Here is a 16,316-nt window from a genome sequence, read left to right as displayed (position 1 = left end):
ACTCAATCCTCTATTTTCGAGTTGAGTTGTCGAGTTGTTCACCTCTTCAAAACTATCTAAGAATATGTGTCGTGTGGAGGACGAAGAACTCAAAAGCTGGCCCAAAGAATCGAAGAAATATTGATGTTTGATGTAGGAAGAACTAAAGACCCAATAGAACAAAGAAACTAAGCTACTAAGTGTTGAAGTACCAAGACCGAGACGAGAGTCGAGACTGAAGAAGGCGATAAAGTAGTGGAAGAAGGAGAAGATGTCAAGTGAGAAAAGAAAACAATCACTATTAGGTTGGGTCAAGTTGACTCGATCCTTTGCACACTAAACCCGTACCCAAATAAACTAGATCAGGTTCTAAAAAAATTTCAACCCAACCTAACTCTTAGAATTTGGGTCGAATCAAAGTTGTGTTCAAGTTGTAGTGACAGTTTCCATACAAAATTATCCATATAATTATTCTTTTAAATTTATTTTTAAAATTTAAACATATTATTAAAATTTTGAAAGTGTGGAAAATATATTTAAGATGTGCATTTTTTTTTCTCATCTCGTCATTATAATGGTCCCAAATTTTCTGCCACTGTCTCTATTAGCGAGTTGTCCATTTTATTATTATTATATTTATAATTATTTTCGTTTTCAACGTTTTTTTCTTTATGAACCCACTAATTATTTTTATTATTTTTATTTTTTTTTCTAGTGACCGAACTACTAAAAAAATACACTTTATTCGTATAGATAATAACTTTTATTTTTTTAAAATGGACAAAAATATCTCGGGAGTTTATCAATAAAAAAAAATCAATATAATAAATTTTTTTTTCAATAAACAAAAAGTGATGGTGAATAAAAATTTCAAAATTCACATGAAAAAAACACCATAGACTATTGAAATTACAAGCTTGCCCTCAACTTTAAAATTTCTCATTTTCTCATTTTTTTTAATGGCAATTTGATATTTGGTAATTGTGTAGTAATTAAAAAATATTTAAATTTCCATAAATTTTATAATTTTATTATGTCATTAATAAGGGAAGTAATATTATTATTATTATTATAAAAGAATTTAATTTTCTATTATGAAAGTTAATTATTTTTATTTTAGTTTTAAAATTAGAAAAGTAAAAAGAAAATAATTTTAGAACTATTATTTTTATTTTTTAAACTAAACTAGAAAATAAAATAAAATAAATTGGTAATAAAAATTTGGACTTCATTTCCATATTTCCTTTGTCGTGTATCTCAAACCCCAAATGTTAGCCCAAAGAATTATCTACACAAACTCTTGTAAACCAGACCGACCACGGTTCAAACCGGCCACGGAGATTTTCAGAACCCAGAACCGTCGCCGGAGTTGGGGAAATTTTGCGGCATCCAACCGAAATTCTGAAACCGTTGTAATCCACTCTGCACTTCTTGCTCCGCCGTAATCCTCGGCGGTTGGGTGGCCGGAATATACATATTGGAATTGAAAAACCCAGCCGGAGATTGGGACTGAGTCATCGGAGCGAGTTCACCGATGGCTTCGAACGAGGCTGCAGCGGCGGTGGCCCAGTCGAAATTGGCGGAGCTCAAATGTTGATGGTGTTGTAAAGTTTGAAGAGAATTGATTCTAGGCAAGTTGAAGAATCGGTCTTCGATCTCCGGCAATGACTCGAGAACGTCGTCGATGTGTGGCGAAGAACATGTCGACGATGACCCGCCATTGCTACATTCCATGCTCGGAATGCTAGCTATCGTTGTTGGTGGCTTTTGTGCGCTCGAATTCTTCTTGTAGATACGACATAAAACCCAATCGTCCAACTGAAATTAAATTACTACTAAATTCAAAAACTTTCACTAAATTATTATTTTTAAAAAAAAAAAAAAAAAACATGTCGGGTTAGTTCATACCTTGATGCTTCCAACTTTGCGGGAGGCATCGATTAAACGATACTCGTGCATGATCCAATTGGTTTTGGTTCCTTTCGGAGCTTTCCCAACATAGAATACGAGAGCTTTTTTAATGCCAACTCTTTTTCCTTCGGTGGAGATAACCTTATCGGTTCCGGTGGCCTTCCAATACCCGGAGCCAGCGACCCGGTTCGGTCTCGAGCCGTTCGGGTATTTTCGGTCTCTTGGGCTGAAGAAATACCACTCCTTTTCTCCAAACATAGCCATACCTACGAAAAAGATCAAGTTTTTTATTTTAATTATAAAAAAAAAAAAAAAAAGGAAATGATTTTTTTTTTTTTTTATATTCATAAAATGTAGCTCGCGNAATTTGTTTGACTTACTAGGGAGATCCCAAGGGTTGAATTTGTAGAGATCAACATCGCCGATGATTTGAAGGGAGAAGTGGTGGCCGGCGACTTTCCGGCAGAGGTATTGAACCAGTAGCTCTTCGTCGGTGGGGTAAAATCGGAATCCCGGCGGCAGCCGGAGCTCTGAAAGTGGGTCTTTTTCATGCAATCCCATTTTTTAATCGGAAGAGGAATTGAAACTTACGATGATGGTGGAACGTGGAATTTATATAGAGAGAGGCACCGTTAAGAGAGTGGGACCCAGTTGAGATTCTGGCCATTCATAATTTTACACGTGGATTTTAAGAAATTAAAATTGTTTTCGAGTTGAACTTATCTGGTTCGAGTACGGCTAAGCTTTATTCTGGTGCATGCACCGTCAAGATAACGACAAAATCACTAAATTTCTTTGGTTTTTTGACGTCAAAATTTGAAAATATTAGCAATAATCTTTTTTTAAAAATTTAAATCAGTTATTCGGTAAAATAAAAATAAAAATAAAAATAAAAAAACTTTGAAAGTCAACTTTCCCAAATAATAAAGTTTAGGTATCTAAATTATTAGATATAAATTTTTTAATTTTATATCTCATATAAATTAAAATTTATAAATTTTTAACACAAACATATAATTTAACATATAATTTAATATATATATATATTTATTTTTAATTTGGCTTATAAATTTTTTTAATAAAATAAGAATTTAATAATAAAAAGAGTTAAAATTTTAGAAAATTAAAGATAAAATTGTTGAAAGAATATGGAATCAATAGATATATTAAGCATTTAAAGATTCCAAATGGAAAAATAAATTAAAAAAGAAAAGAAAAAAGAAAAAAGAATGATAAAGTCGTGGAATGGAATTAAAATGAAATACGAACCATTGAGTCGGCAATGTGAATGGAGACACGTGTCAACATCTGGGAGGCGTAGTACTAGGACAAGTTAGGCGGAGGCATTTTTTTTTTCCTTTTCCTTTTTTTTCTGTGGCAATTATATCAAGACGCGTATTTCTCTTTCTTTTTACTTTTTTCTTATAAAAAAAAACATTTAAAAATTTATATCATTAATTTAAAATAATTGATATGATATATGTTATCGACCAAAATGTTATAAGTTTAGAATTTTTTTTATCTCGGGTTATATTCTATCAAAGTTATTATTGTTGTTTAATCGCTTTTAGCTTATAACCTTGCTTTCAATGTATTTTTTCGCTCATGTTTTCCAAAATATTTCTCTCAACGCGACTCGAGGTTCAACCATACGTCGACGTTGTCTGTGAAATCTGAATTTTTCACAATTGACTTATTCGGTGGGTTAGAATAAATGACGCACAACACTATTTCATTAATATAGGAATATAACCCGGTTGAATGTTTATTTATTTATTTTTGACAAGGATGTTAGCTTCTAAGGGTCAAATTAGGTCAAAAAGGATTTTTTTAAAATTTTTATTCTAAGATATTTATTTTAAGATAATAATCAAATTCTAAAGTGAGGTCAATTAAATTTATACTAGAATATTTCCATAATTGTTAAATTAATAAGAATGTTAATATTCCATTCTAAATTATACAATTTATTTTTTTATATAAACGATAAAAAAAAATGATTTATATTCTAATTTTTTGCTTTTTCGTGTTTGAAATGATTCTTTTGAGCGACCAGTTTATAAAATTTTAAACTCTCGGTACGTTGCGACACTTGTAGATATTTTTTTTATACGTAATTTGAAAGAATTTAAAGTTAAAAAAAAAATAAAATAAAAATAAAGGTGTTGGATTATTGGGTAGATATGGATGGAAGTTTGGACTTGCTTTCACTCCTCAATTTAGTGTTGGGGATGGAATAGAGAACCATTAAAGCCACGTGGCATTTTCTTAGAATTTTATGATTTTATCAAATTTCAAAATTCAAAATGGATAAGATTTTTTTTTAAGTGGAAAATACAATGTGCTCAATTTTGGTTGCTTGTCTTGCCACGTGGAAGCTTAGTTTAGTGGATAGGATTTTTGGACGGCTATAATTGTTTACCAAACAAGGACGAGGAGGAAGAAATTAGGCACCTACTTTTTTTTCTTTTTTTTTTGTAAAAAAAAATAATTTTAATTATCAATTAAATGCTTGGTGTTTATATAGTCTTTTATAGTTGGGTCAAATATGTTTTTTTTTATAAATTAATTATTTATATTTTAACCGGACTGTTTTTAATTTAGGATCGAGTAAAAAAATAATAATCTATTTTTTTATGGTTAAAAAGTAATTTAACGATAATTTATGCGATTTAAAGATTGAGTTAAGACCTCACTCGAACTAAGAAGACTCTGTTTAGAGTAAAGTCTCGGCTAGAAGTATAGAATATTGATTTTGATACTAAAGTGATAAATTAAATTAATTAAAATTTTAGAATATGGTTTTAATTAAATATTGATACTTTGATGATTGTGACTAACTAACAAAAATTCTTACAAAAAAAAATCTATTTTTTCATTATATATATTGAGTGGGTAAGGGCTTGTATTATTGGAATTAAATATTTAAGTATATATGTGTAATGTTTTTTTTTTAAAATAATATTTCATATTTTTTCTTTAAATAAAAATAATAAAATATTAAAAAGAAATATAAATTTGAAAATACAAAGGTGTATGAATTAATGTTCGTATTTTTTTTTGTATGTAAAAAAAACATGTTTGAAATGATTTAATGTATTTAAGATTAACTTTTACTTTGGGACGTAATAAAAACATCTTTCGAATCTTTTATTTATGATTCGCTTTTTACATTTTTAAAATACTAAAAACGTGTTTCGAATGACTATATGTCTTGTAGGGTTCTTAAAAATACTTTTAACTAGGTATTCGACAAAATTTAACATTATTATATTATGACTTGTACCAATCTAGAAAGAGCTATAGAGTTAAAGTAGCTGGCATCGTTCATCTGAAATTCTGCTAGTTGTAACATGTTTTAAATTTTTAAGTTTAATGCTACGTTATTAAACGAACTCAAGATAGAAATTGATGTAAGACATGAAAACATTATACTTCACTTTCAAACTGTTACAGGAACACGACTCTCCACAATGGTATGATATTGTCCACTTTGAGCCTAAGCTCTCATGGCTTTGCTTGCCAATGGAGTTAGTATTCCTCACTTATAAACTCATGATCATTCCCTAAATTTGCGGATGTAGGACTTCCATCATCCAACACAAACAACACTAAAATTAACGTAAAGAAATATTTCTCAGTAAAAATTATTATTTGAATTACACACAATTCATCTTCGGAATATTCCTAAAGTTTGTTAAATATAGTTGAAAATTTCAATTTTGATTGACTTTTTTTAAATAAATTTATGATATTGTTGAACAAAACATAAGAAAGTCAAAGAGTTGAATAATTTCCAAGTCAAAGAGTTGATTTTTTTTGTTGTTGTTTATTTTCTGACTTTGACTTGGCTGCTTAATTTTTAACACGTGAGGTATGTGATTAACGGTGGTTTCACATTATAAATAATTTATATATACTTTAATACACAAATATTTTGATTAATTTATAATTACTTTTTTGAAGGTAAGATTAATTTATAACTAATTATCTAGCTTGAAAAATTACAATTTTAAATGGGCCGATGGGTACGGCACGAGTTTTGGGCTTTTGTATGTGGACTGGGAGACACTCTAGCGTCGGCCCAATATTTCGGCCCACTGATTTGCTTCTTTCCTCATAAGCCTTCAAATTTTTTCAAATACAGTCCTTTTAAAGTATATAATATATTGTACCAATTACAAAAGTCTACCCCATAATATATTAAAATTTCAAAATTAACTAAATTATATATATATTTTTAAATATATTTATATAAACAATCCAGAATGGAGACAGTAAATATAATCTCGTTCCCGGTCCTATTTATCTAACCGTTAAAATGTTCTCCACCTTTCATCCATTTTCCGTTCAAATGGGGAATCCACTCGTGCCTCGAGAAATAAAAGGTGGTAAAATGAGGTGGATATTGAAGTAAATCACAGTCGGAAAAATTTGAAACCTTTTTTCACATGAAATTGGTTAAATTTCAAGTGCTTTTAGATGAACTTCATGCACTCGTCCTTTCCTCCACATATTTTTTTTAATCAAATATAAAAATTAAAAATTAAAAATTAAAAATTAAAACTTTTATATAAAAATGAAAAATAGTGTGAATTTAAGATGAAATTATGTAGCTCATGACTAAAAAGAAAATTAATTAATGAATGGAGATATTTAATACGACAAAAATGGAGAGCTAATGTGTAATTAAATGAATATTTTGATGCTTCAAATCAAAGGCAGCTATTAGTTTCTTAATTAAATAACAAGAAAACAAAAGTATAATAATTATATGCAAGTGGGACCCACAACCTTCTCTCAATTATTTAAATATTTGTTGTCCCAATAAATTTGGATAAACTTATCCATTTTGTCCGGCATAACCACGTTAACTATTGTAGCGATTCGGATTGACCCGACATAAAATTACACTAAGTAGAACACGTTTATCCATAAAGTTCTTATGATTGGACCATCGAAAGAAAAAATGCATCTTGTTTAAGTCTTTATTAGTTATCCTATACTCAAGATTGCTCTCATTCGAATGTGGTCTTGGTACATTCATGTTTACTTGGGTATCACGTGCCCATCAGCTTCCGCATTGGTTCGTCTCCGAATTACATCTTACTAGGAGGGGTATCGTTTTAATACATCATCCTATCTTTAGGATCGCTCTCATTTGGACGTGGTCTTGGTTCATTCATGTGTCCCTCCTTTATTCGGGTGTCACATGAAAATAAACATTACATACCACACATTTAAACGTCCAATTTCTATGGAATGCTTGGTGCCTTTACCAACATTCTAAACCTCGTTTGCTCCAAACTAAAACATTTCAAAAGATCACTCGAGATCAAATTGCCTTCAACAATTTAATGTGATTATCTATAATAACATAAAGTTTTTAATATATTGATGGGGCTTATGGGTTTGGGAATAATAATGTAACAAACAAATTGTCACAACATCCAACTAACATAAGGTACATTGTTGCACTCCAAACTCTATATTAATAATATGTACTTTTTCTTCTTATTGCTCCCGTTTTTTTTTTCTTCTTTTGATTATTTCATCTCGATCTCGATCATTTATGATAAACACATTGGTTGGAAACTGACCTATACGTCGATCATCGGATTCTTTCGTGTCCATGCTAAACCATTTACGACATACGTTCTAAATAATGGGTGCATAATTCAACTTCTGACACTTGAGCTAGGGCGCAATAACAATACATAGTGCCACCGTGGTACTGTCATTGAAAAATCAATTTCAAAGGAAGTTGTCTAAGACACGTAAGCTCGCCCTCACTGTGACACGCTACACCTTCATTTTCGGTGATCAATCATGAAACAATGCTACGTTGTATGACCTCTTTCGTGTCCAAGCAATCAACAGAACTAAAAGAAACCAAAATCAAAAGTTGCACACAAATTGGAAAAACATTAAATTGGGAGCGGTTATGTGTATATTTCTAATCAAAATTCATATAAAAACACGAAGAACAGCGCCCCCATCATCATCTCAAAAGCTCTGGAAGTAGCAGTGTTGTAGAAGAAAAACTGGAAAACCCTTAAAAAACGCCTCTAAAGCTAATCTTTGCGGTTGGTGCTTGCCTCTCTCATTATTCCTTGCCCACTTCTTCACTCTTCTTTCTTTCCAATTCTTGCTGTGAAAATGACTAAGTAAAAGCTTCTTGGAATCATTGTTTCAGATAAAGAAGGAATCACCCTGGCATTGAAATTGGGGGATTTTAGTGGGTTAGTGATGAAATACGAACTTGTCGGCAATTTCACATGGACCCACATTCAATAATGCCCTAAACAAATCCTCTTCTCTTCATTCTATACGCTTCATTCACTGTCCCATGTGCTACCTCCGTCGATATCTGCTGGCACACATTCATTCTATTCGTGTTATCTTTTTCTTCTTCTCTCTCTCTGTTTCAAACCCTCCATGTGGAAATTGCAGCACATAACGAGCGATTTACTGTTTGGAGGAGGCTTCAATCCAATGAATGAACTGTTGAAGCTATGAATCTATGACCCATTTGTAAAATTATCTTTCTCTTTCTTTGTTCTTTAGCTTTCCATGGATCCTCGCACTCGTTTGAATCATGCTCTGTTTCAGCTCACTCCCACTAGAACCAGGTTCTTATCGATCTAACTTGCAATTAATTCATCTGGGGTTTGGGGATTTTTGTTTTTGTCATCTGGGTTTTGTTCTGATTTTGATTTCTGTGGTGTTTTTGCTTGTTTCTTCAAGATGTGAACTGGTTATCTCAGCTAATGGTGGTGCTACTGAGAAACTGGCATCTGGGCTTCTTCAGCCATTTATCTCCCACCTCAAATGTGCTCGAGATCAGATTTCTAAAGGGGGTTACTCCATTACTCTTCGCCCAATTGCAGGATCAAACGCTTCTTGGTTCACTAAGGGCACTCTTCAGAGGTCATTTGTTCTTCTCTTCGTTTTGAAGATTATTAGAATTAGAATTCAGAGTTTTGGGTTTGATCCAAGCTTTAGCATGAACTCTTTTGTGGATTTGTTGATACAGATTTGTGAGATTTGTAAGCACACCAGAGGTTCTTGAGAGATTTGTTACCATAGAAAAGGAGATTGTGCAGATCGAGAATTCTATGTCCACAGATGCTGAAGGTATTGCTTAAGGGCCTATTGATACTGCAATGAGCTTGTTCTTGGATAACTGGAGCTATTTAGATTCTTTGTGATTCTTAGAATGCTTTCATTTAGATTTAACTATGTTTAATGCATCTTATGGTGTTTGAAATCGAATTTTCAGAAAACGCAACGGTTGCTGATTGGAACTCGAAACGATCGAGCCCAACGCAGCGGGTAAGTTGTTTGTTTTGTGATTCCCTGGAGCTGCTATGTCTTATGGTTGTTCATGCAGTAATGTTGGAGCGTTTATTGTGATGAGGGGAGAACAGGTGAAGGGCGATTCGGATGATATTAACGACGATGCTACATTGAAGGACAATCCCAAGTAATATTAGTGTTTGTATTATTGGTAGCTAATTTAGGATGTGTTTTAGATTTGATAATGTCATTTCTCTAATGCACTGAATTTCAGTAATGGGTAATCTACAGGATCCGTCTTCAACGCGTTTTAGAAACTCGAAAGGCTGTGCTACACAAAGATCAAGCTATGGCTTATGCTCGTGCTTCGGCTGCGGGATATGAGATGGATTATATTGAGGATCTTATAGCTTTTGCTGAGGCTTTTGGAGCTTCACGTTTGAGGTATGGATTTGGCATTCATGGGCTATGATTGACCAAAATGATTTGTTTTTTGATTGAAAGAGATGGACACAACGTCACACCCCTCTCCTGACTACCCTACCTGTAACGATCCTAGCCCACCGCTAGCAGATATTGTCCTCTTTGGGCTTTTCCTTTCGGGCTTCCCCATCAAGGTTTTTAAAACGCGTTTGTTAGGGAGAGGTTTTCACACCCTTATAAAGAATGCTTCGTTCCCCTCTCCAATTGATGTGGGAACTCACAATCCACCCCCCTTCCAGGCCCATCGTCCTCGCTGACACTCGTTCCTCTCTTCAATTGATGTTGGATCTTACACTACCAACCGAGGATGAGCTTGTGACGACAGTAGACCCCGAGTGGGCAATGGAATCTATTGTCAAGTCTCAACTTGTACTGAGTTGGTAGGGTAGTCTCGACCAGGGTGTGGCACACTATGTCGACATTACACAACGTAGGCCTTTTTCTCCGGATAAAACAAGTATATTGTTGAATGAGTGAACTACTTAACGTTGATGAACATAGGTTTTGGACAATATTTCTTTAATAACCATGTTTATCTTTGGACAAAGGAAGTTAGTGTCATCTTGAACACAGAATTCAAATTTGAATTGTGGGATCCCACATTGGTTGGAGAGGGAAACGAAGCATTCCTTATAAGGGTGTGGAAACCTCTCCCTAGCAGACACGTATTAAAGCCGTGAGGCCAATAGTGATACGTAACGAACTAAAACAGACAATATCTGATAGCGGTGGACCTTTGGCTTTTACAAATGGTATCAGAGCCAGACACCGGGTAGTGTGTCAGCGAGGACGTTGGCCCCCTAGGGGGGGGTGGATTGTGAGATCCCACGTCGGTTGGAGAGGGAAATGAAGCATTCCTTATAAGGGTGTGGAAACCTCTCCCTAGCAGACGCGTTTTAAAGCCGTGAGACTAACATCGATACGTAACAAGCCAAAGCGGACAATATCTGTCAGCGGTGGGCTTGAGCTTGGGCTGTTACACGAATGATGAATAGAACATCAAGTGATCCACTATCTGTTTGCTTCTTCATTCACCTGTTTGGCTTCCCTTTTCCTTTTTCAAGGGATTGTTTGTTTGGAATAGTTAGATAAAGAATCTAAGTATTATAATTTGCCTGATTTAGGGAAGCATGTATAAATTTTATGGACTTATGCAAGCGAAAGAACGAAGACAAGCGCTGGATAGACGAAATAGCAGCTATGCAGGCGTTCTCTCAGCCAGCATTTTCGTACTCAGAAACTTCTGGTATCGTACTAGCTGGTGAAGATAACGAATCGAACGTCAATGCTCATGTATCAAAATCTGATTCGTCAGCAAGTCAAGGAAGTTCAGAGAACAATCAAGGTATGATATACTATGAATCTACTACATATGTGCGGTTTTTGCTGCCTATATTCACGTATAAACTATACTCTAGTACATTGTCTGAAACTCGATATCTGTTCCACCTAGTACATTGATTCTATATATTCAGTATGTATGAGATCTCACATCAGTTGGAGAAGGGAACGAAGCATTCCTTATAAGGTTGTGGAAACCTCTCCCTAGAAGACGCATTTTAAAACCGTGAGGCTGACAGTGCTACGTAACGGATAAAAGCTGACAATATCTGCTAGTGGTGGGCTTGTGTGTCTATTTTTCTAAAAACTGGTTCTTGGTTTTGGAGTGTTCTCTTGTGATGAGAAAGAAAGACGAGCTTGTGTAGAGGGATGGCTTATCGATTTCGTTTCATATGGTGAAAAATACGCAGATGGTAGCCTTCCGAAATCAACACAAATGTCGATGAATGGGAAAGCTCAAGTGCCAACGACGTGGCCTAATCATCCTCAATATATGCACAACTTTCAAGGTCCTTTATATCCGCCATATCAAGGATACCTTTTCCCCGGAATGCAGATGCCGCCACCGTATTACCCAGGGAATATGCAGTGGCCATCAAATGCCGAGGACTTGAGTCTTGCTTCCGACCGAGAGCCTGGCGGTCATAGGAGTTCTAAATCTCGTAGGAGCAAGAAGAAACATTCACATAAGGAGAGAACTTCAGAACAAGAAGCAACTACAGAGTCTGGTGAATCCAGTGTCGACAGTGAATCGGACGAACAATCTTCAGATGATAAAGAGCAATACTCAACGGAAAAGATACGTAAGAAAAAGCATGGCAAGAAATCTTCAAGAACGGTCGTTATACGTAATATTAACTACATAACGTCAAAGAGGAATGGCGAAAAGGGTAGCCACTCAGAGGATGATTCATCCAACGAGGGTGAGTTTATTGATGGCGATTCGATCAAACAGCAGGTAGAGGAAGCTGTTGGGACGTTGGAGAGAAGACATAAGTCAACCGGTCGACACCAAAAGAAACAAAATGGCTATGACAATGCAGATGGCTTAAATGATTCTGCAGAACGGGAACCGAACGGGATATCGAACAATTCAGAGGGAGAAAAGATCAGTAGCCCATGGGATGCTTTCCAGAATCTTCTTATGAGCGAAAGGGAGCCGGAAAAGTCTCGTGAATTGCCCTCAGTTCAGGATCAAGACGGTCATGAAGGGAGGTCACCTATGCTAAACTTGGAATCAGAGAGAGCACCGAGACAACGTGAAGTTTCGAGCGATTCTTTCGTCGTGACAGACAGGAGTTCGGGTAATGAAGGGAGAACATATATCGAAAATTTTGAAGCTGGTGATGTTGCCAACCCCATTAATAGGAGAGAAAGTACATATGAAGAGTTATTGTATTCACAAAGAGATGGAGAATCAGGGAGCTATGTGCATTCCACTGCGTCCGATTTCACCAATGTGTCGTCCAGAATGAAAACGCAAACAGAAGGCGATTGGTTCGTCAGCAATCCGACTAATAAATCAGAAAATCAGTGTCAAAACGTCGGTCCCAGAGTTTGCGACACCGAGTTCTCTTCATCGGCTCAAGACCATTTCTATTCAGAGAAAAACAAGAAGGATGTGTTGGCTGATGACTCTTTCATGATTCAGCCTCGACCATTAGTAGATGACCAATCCGACTTTCAATCTAGACGAGACATAAGCATGGTGTCGGACATTGTTGGGGATGCCGAAAATGAGTATGTCAAACAAGAAACCTCAAGAGACGAAAAGCCTGCAACTCTCGGTGTCAGTGAACCGGATGACCTTTACATGATGCTTGATCGTGATATAGCTACAGAGCACACGGTAGCATCTTGGAGCCCAGAAATGGACTACGAAAATAATTTTTCAACCATAGCGAAGAGTAAGCACAGTGATATCGAAGCCGATGACGGTGGGGATAAGAGTAATAAAAATAAAGAATCTGGGGGCAAAGTTCCAAGTAAAGAAGCCAGATCCAAATCCTTGGGAGGACCTCTAGCTAAGGGAAAATATGACGTTCAATCACGAACACGAAAACCGCTTTCTGGAAGCAGAACTACCGTCCCGAAGAGCAAATTCGAGAAGGTATTCGGTTTTCTTGCCTTTTCGCACCTGCATTCGGTTGAAATTCTCCGGGCAGGTCTTCTAACTAATTTTGTTTTCGTTTTCGTGTTTGTCGTAATATTTCAGGAAGAAGAGACGAGAAAGAGAATGGAAGAGTTGGCGATTCAACGACAGAAACGAATTGCTGAAAGGAGTTCTAAGCCTGGTGTAACCAAGATTGAGAAGCAAAAAAGCCAATCCCTGGTCCAAGAAGCCAAGAAGTCACCTAAGCCTGTACTTAGGAGTTCAACGATAGATCGACTTGCAACGGCTCGTACACCTCAGAAGGTATCTGCAACTCAATCACCATCGAGTCAACCAAAAAAGCCGATCTCGAGAGCGAATGGCATTACCTCATCAGAAAAGTTCCCTAAATCTGATAGTAAGAAACTTATCTCGAACAAAGTAAAACCTTCCGATTTAAAACACGGGCACAAAAAATTAAGGCACTTTCTTCTGATTCTTATGGCCAGACAACAATGGATGGCAAGGAAGACGTAGTAGCATTGCCAGCTGAGTCGGCAGTACCGAACGCAACTCAACCAATCGAGAACGTCATCGATGATATCGAAGATATCGAGGAGGTACATACTACCCATTCAGTCGAGAAAAATGATGAAACTTCTATTACTCAAGGCAATGGTAGTTCAAACGACAAGGTTATCGATTTATCTAAAGCACCTTTAGTTCTTAATGAAGAAAAAATCGTTTCTAACGGTCACAACGAACATGCTTTGGAAAAGATGGTCGATTTTGCGGTGTTGTCTGATAAAGCCTTAGGTCCTGTAGTCTTGAATACTGGTTTAACCACACCCGAAATTTCCGAGATCGAAATCTCGACTCCTCCCTCAACTAACGAGATGGTCTTGGAGTATTCAACACACTCGAGGAAGAAATGGATGAGTGATGAAAACTCTTCCAAAGCACCTAATGGGTTTAGAAAGCTACTTTTTTTCGGACATAAAAGCCGAAACACCGCCTGAGATTGATCCATCGACCTGTTTATTCTCTTGTTAAGTCGATTCTGTGCTATAGGGGACGATTGTGTCGAGTTCTTTGTTGAGATTGAGTTGTTGAATAATTTTTTTTGATTATTCTGCAGATAATACGTGAGTGATGACTGAGACGAAGAAAATAGGACGATTCTTATACTTAATAAGGCCATGGATGATGCTGCCATGTTTGTATCTTGTGTTGTAATTTATATTGTTTCATTTTTCTGCTATTGGATTTGTAAAAAGTGAAGTTTTCTTAATTTTTTTTTTTTGTTTATTCTGTTTGTATAATTTTATTTATGTTCATAGTTATGTTTTTAATTCAAACAGAGTCCCAAAATAATCACTTTTATTTATGGCCATGGATGAATGAGCTCGTTCATCGTTCATCGTTCATAGTTCATCCCTTTGAGGGAAGGGCAAGCTTCAAATTAGCTTGTTCATTGTTCATATTTGATCTTCACCCCATCAGGATCCCAACCCAATACACACATCATTGGTGAGGTTTGCTTGTTCGTGGGTCGATAATGAATGCCTACCACACCAAGATGTTCGGCGACGAACCTTCCTCGTGCAAAACTTTAAGGGAGTTTTCAGTGCAAGTGTATGTTGCGGATGGTTGGAGTTGTGGCTAATTAAGGAGAAGATCATGGGTATGTAAGTGAGAGATACTATGTCCATTGACATGAGACATTTTGTGAAATAAAAAGCAAAGTCATGTGAGCTTATGCTCAAAGTAGACAATATCATACCAACGAACGACGAGGGTCGTTGTGATTCCCATTATTCTTGTTTTGGTGCTCTTCTTATGGCCCAATACAAGGTCGTGTTGGTTCTACAAAGGGGGCATTTGGCCTATGGGTTTGGGTTTGGCGTGGAAACCTCTCTTTAATATACACATTTTAAAAATTGTGAGGGTGATGATGATGATACATAATGGGCAAAAGCGGATAATATCTGCTAATGATGATCTTGAACTATTAAAAATGGTATCAGAGCCAGACACTAATTAGAGATGCCAACGAGGACGCTATGCCTCCAAAGGGGTGGAGAAGGGTGGATTATAAGATCCCACATCGACTGGAAACTTGTCCCTAATATATATGTTTTAAAACCGTGAGGTTAATGGCATGAGACTGATGACGATACGTAACAGGCCAAAACGAACACCATTTTTCTTTTAAGCTTTTCTTAGTCATCCTATCATCATAGTCGTTCTCATTTAGATGTAGTTTTGGTTCATTCATGTACCCATTTACTCGGGTGTCACAACCATAATAAGCAATTCACTTCAGAGGATTCGGAAAGGTTAACGCGTAAAAAGACGTTAATCACATGTCAAACAAGCTATTAATAAGATTTATCCAAATAAACTAAATTATTAGCTCATGAACACATTAATACTATAATCACAATCACAATGATACTTTTTTTTCATATGTTAGATTATGGTTAGCAACAACCCAAATAATTGTTACATATATTATAATATAAATGTAGCATCTATTAGCTTGATCCATTATTGAATCTTATTAATAACATATATATATATATATATATATATATATATATATATATATATATATATATATATATATATATATNATATATATATATATATATTTTGTAGAACACGTTCGTTTTTTCTTTTAGAACATGTTTGATTCTCTCCTTAGTAGACGCATATTAAAATTGTGAGGCTGACGGTAATACGTAAAGAGTCAAAGCGGACGATATCGGCTAGCGGTAAGCTTGAGTTGTTACAAATAGTATCAGAGCTAGACACTGAGCAATATGTCAGTGATGACACTAGGTCCTAAGGGGGATTGTGAAATCCCACATCGGTTGGAGAGGGGAACGAAACATTCATTATAAGGGTGTGAAAATCTTTCCCTAGTAGACACGTATTAAAATCGTGAGGCTGACAGTAATACGTAACGAGTCAAAGCGGACAATATCGGCTAGCGGTGAACTTGGGTTGTTACAAATGGTATTTGAGCCGGACACTGCGCAGTGTGCCAACGATGACATTAGGCTCCAAGAGGGATTGTGAGATCCCACATCCGTTGGAGATGAGAATGAAACATTCCTTATAAGGGTGGGAAAGAGTCAAAGCAGACAATATCTACTATCGGTGGACTTGAGCTGTTATAAATGGTATCAGCCAGACACCTGATGGT

The 16,316-nt window shown here is 35.7% G+C and overlaps 2 protein-coding genes across 3 annotated transcripts; one reads left to right on the top strand and one right to left on the bottom strand.

The window, feature by feature from the left end:
* Positions 1-1,186: 1,186 nt before the first annotated feature.
* Positions 1,187-2,460, bottom strand: LOC111787610 (NAC domain-containing protein 72-like). The gene is made up of 3 exons (XM_023667627.1): positions 2,271-2,460; positions 1,888-2,156; positions 1,187-1,797 (listed from the first exon to the last, which is right to left on the bottom strand). The coding sequence occupies exons 1-3, from the start codon at positions 2,449-2,451 to the stop codon at positions 1,324-1,326; spliced, it is 924 nt and encodes a 307-aa protein (XP_023523395.1). The 5' UTR covers positions 2,452-2,460; the 3' UTR covers positions 1,187-1,323.
* Positions 2,461-8,003: 5,543 nt separating this feature from the next.
* Positions 8,004-14,523, top strand: LOC111788011 (COP1-interacting protein 7-like). 2 transcript variants are annotated; one of them, XM_023668144.1, is made up of 11 exons: positions 8,004-8,522; positions 8,638-8,820; positions 8,927-9,027; positions 9,173-9,225; positions 9,321-9,376; positions 9,481-9,633; positions 10,797-11,017; positions 11,424-13,123; positions 13,229-13,523; positions 13,615-13,725; positions 14,244-14,523. In XM_023668144.1, exons 1-10 carry the CDS (start codon positions 8,464-8,466, stop codon positions 13,656-13,658), a joined length of 2,865 nt encoding a protein of 954 aa, XP_023523912.1. In that variant the 5' UTR covers positions 8,004-8,463; the 3' UTR covers positions 13,659-13,725; positions 14,244-14,523. The 2 variants fall into 2 exon arrangements, with proteins under 2 accessions (XP_023523912.1, XP_023523913.1); XM_023668145.1 differs by lacking the exons at positions 8,004-8,522; positions 8,638-8,820; positions 8,927-9,027; positions 9,173-9,225 and having other exon boundaries at positions 9,329-9,376; positions 9,464-9,633; positions 14,244-14,512.
* Positions 14,524-16,316: the final 1,793 nt, after the last annotated feature.

This window comes from Cucurbita pepo, chromosome LG02 (assembly GCF_002806865.2).
Source record: "Cucurbita pepo subsp. pepo cultivar mu-cu-16 chromosome LG02, ASM280686v2, whole genome shotgun sequence".
Classification (NCBI taxonomy): domain Eukaryota; kingdom Viridiplantae; phylum Streptophyta; class Magnoliopsida; order Cucurbitales; family Cucurbitaceae; genus Cucurbita; species Cucurbita pepo.
Note: the sequence above shows the minus strand (reverse complement) of the source record. Positions and strands in the feature narration are given on the sequence as shown.

Bases quoted from the DNA above. Each gene is read 5' to 3' on its own strand.
- LOC111788011 (XM_023668144.1), top strand. From the start codon at position 8,464: ATGGATCCTCGCACTCGTTTGAATCATGCTCTGTTTCAGCTCACTCCC. The intron at 9,226-9,320 runs GTAAGTTGTTTG...AGGGGAGAACAG, and splicing joins GATCGAGCCCAACGCAGCGG to GTGAAGGGCGATTCGGATGA. The intron at 9,634-10,796 runs GTATGGATTTGG...TGCCTGATTTAG, and splicing joins TTTGGAGCTTCACGTTTGAG to GGAAGCATGTATAAATTTTA.
- LOC111787610 (XM_023667627.1), bottom strand. From the start codon at position 2,451: ATGGGATTGCATGAAAAAGACCCACTTTCAGAGCTCCGGCTGCCGCCG. The intron at 2,157-2,270 runs GTAAGTCAAACA...TCTTTTTCGTAG, and splicing joins CAACCCTTGGGATCTCCCTA to GTATGGCTATGTTTGGAGAA. The intron at 1,798-1,887 runs GTATGAACTAAC...ATTTAATTTCAG, and splicing joins GCAAAGTTGGAAGCATCAAG to TTGGACGATTGGGTTTTATG.